This window comes from Aureococcus anophagefferens (assembly GCF_000186865.1).
Source record: "Aureococcus anophagefferens unplaced genomic scaffold AURANscaffold_1950, whole genome shotgun sequence".
NCBI lineage: Eukaryota > Pelagophyceae > Pelagomonadales > Pelagomonadaceae > Aureococcus > Aureococcus anophagefferens.
The window spans coordinates 1-1,123 of NW_008706601.1; the positions used below are offsets into that span (position 1 = coordinate 1).

Below are 1,123 nucleotides of genomic sequence, written 5' to 3' on the forward strand. Positions count from 1 at the left end.
ACGCGGCGGACACGGCTGCTTCGAGATCTCCGGGTCGAGGACGTTGTGCCAGCGCTCGCGGCACTGCTTCGACACGCGCCCGGGCAGGTGCGCGGCGATCGTGGACCACTTCTTGGGCCCGTGGCGCTCCACGAGCTCGACGACGAGCGCGTCCTCCTCGGGCGCCCAGGGCCCCTTGGTAGGGGTTCTTTCGGACCGGCCGTCGGGGCTCGCGGACTCGCCGCGGCCCAACGACGACGGCGGCCGCGGCGACGCCCCCGCGGCCAGCCCGGGGCTCCGGGGGCTCGGCGCGTCCGCCCCCGGCGCCATGCGCGCGGCGACCTCGCGGTCCGCGGCGCGGTCGAACTCCTTCGCGGGCGGCTTCTCCGTGGGCTTCGCGCGCTTCTTCGCCGGCGGCGGCGACTTCTTCGGGCCCGGCCGCTTCGCGCCGGCGAACTCGGCCTTCTCGTCGTCCCAGCGCGCGTAGCGCAGCAGCTCGCCGAGGGCCTCCGCGCGCCGCGGCGCCTGCGTGGAAATCAAACAGTGAGCTGGGTTATCCCAACCAAACTTCAGAACTCTCTAGCTCGGCCAATTCGAAGCCGATTCGGCTGATTTTTGGACGAATCGATCGCTCTCGTCGAGTTCTCGAAGCACGGCCAAAAAGCTTGCGTCGAAACGGTCGCATACGCCCACATTGAAGTCGGGTTGAAGATTTGATTTCCACACGGCGCGGCGCCGTCGCGGACTCGCCGTCGGCCGCGCGCGAGAACGTCGCGACCAAACCGTCGCTCCCCTCCTCGACGGAGTCGAAGACGTCGGCGACGCGCCAGCGGCCCGGCTCGCGCTTCTCGCGCGGCGCGCCCCGCTTCCAGGCGAAGACGCGGCCCCTGTGCCGCTCGTCGTCCGCCTCCAGTAAACGGCGCGGCGCGGGGCCGCACGCGACGACCTCGTCGTTCGGGCAGGGGAAGGGCACGACGTCGCGGCCCACGGGGTCCTCGTCGTCGTAGTCGTCGTAGCGGATCTCGAGCCGCGGGCCGGACGGCGCCGCCGCGGCGTCGCCCGCGTCGCCGCCCGCGGCGCCCTCCTCCTTCGCGTCGCCGCCGGCGTCGCCGCCCGGCGGCAGGACGCGCCGCACCGTCGCGAA

The 1,123-nt window shown here is 73.0% G+C and overlaps 1 protein-coding gene across 1 annotated transcript; it reads right to left on the bottom strand.

Annotated features, from left to right (window-relative positions):
- Nucleotides 1–27: 27 nt before the first annotated feature.
- Nucleotides 28–177, bottom strand: AURANDRAFT_9999 (hypothetical protein; the record flags this gene model as incomplete). The annotated part of the gene is made up of 1 exon (XM_009045251.1): nucleotides 28–177. A coding segment is annotated over one exon (150 nt), but the record flags the coding sequence as incomplete, so codon positions are not given.
- Between the last annotated feature and the right edge of the window lie 946 nt (nucleotides 178–1,123).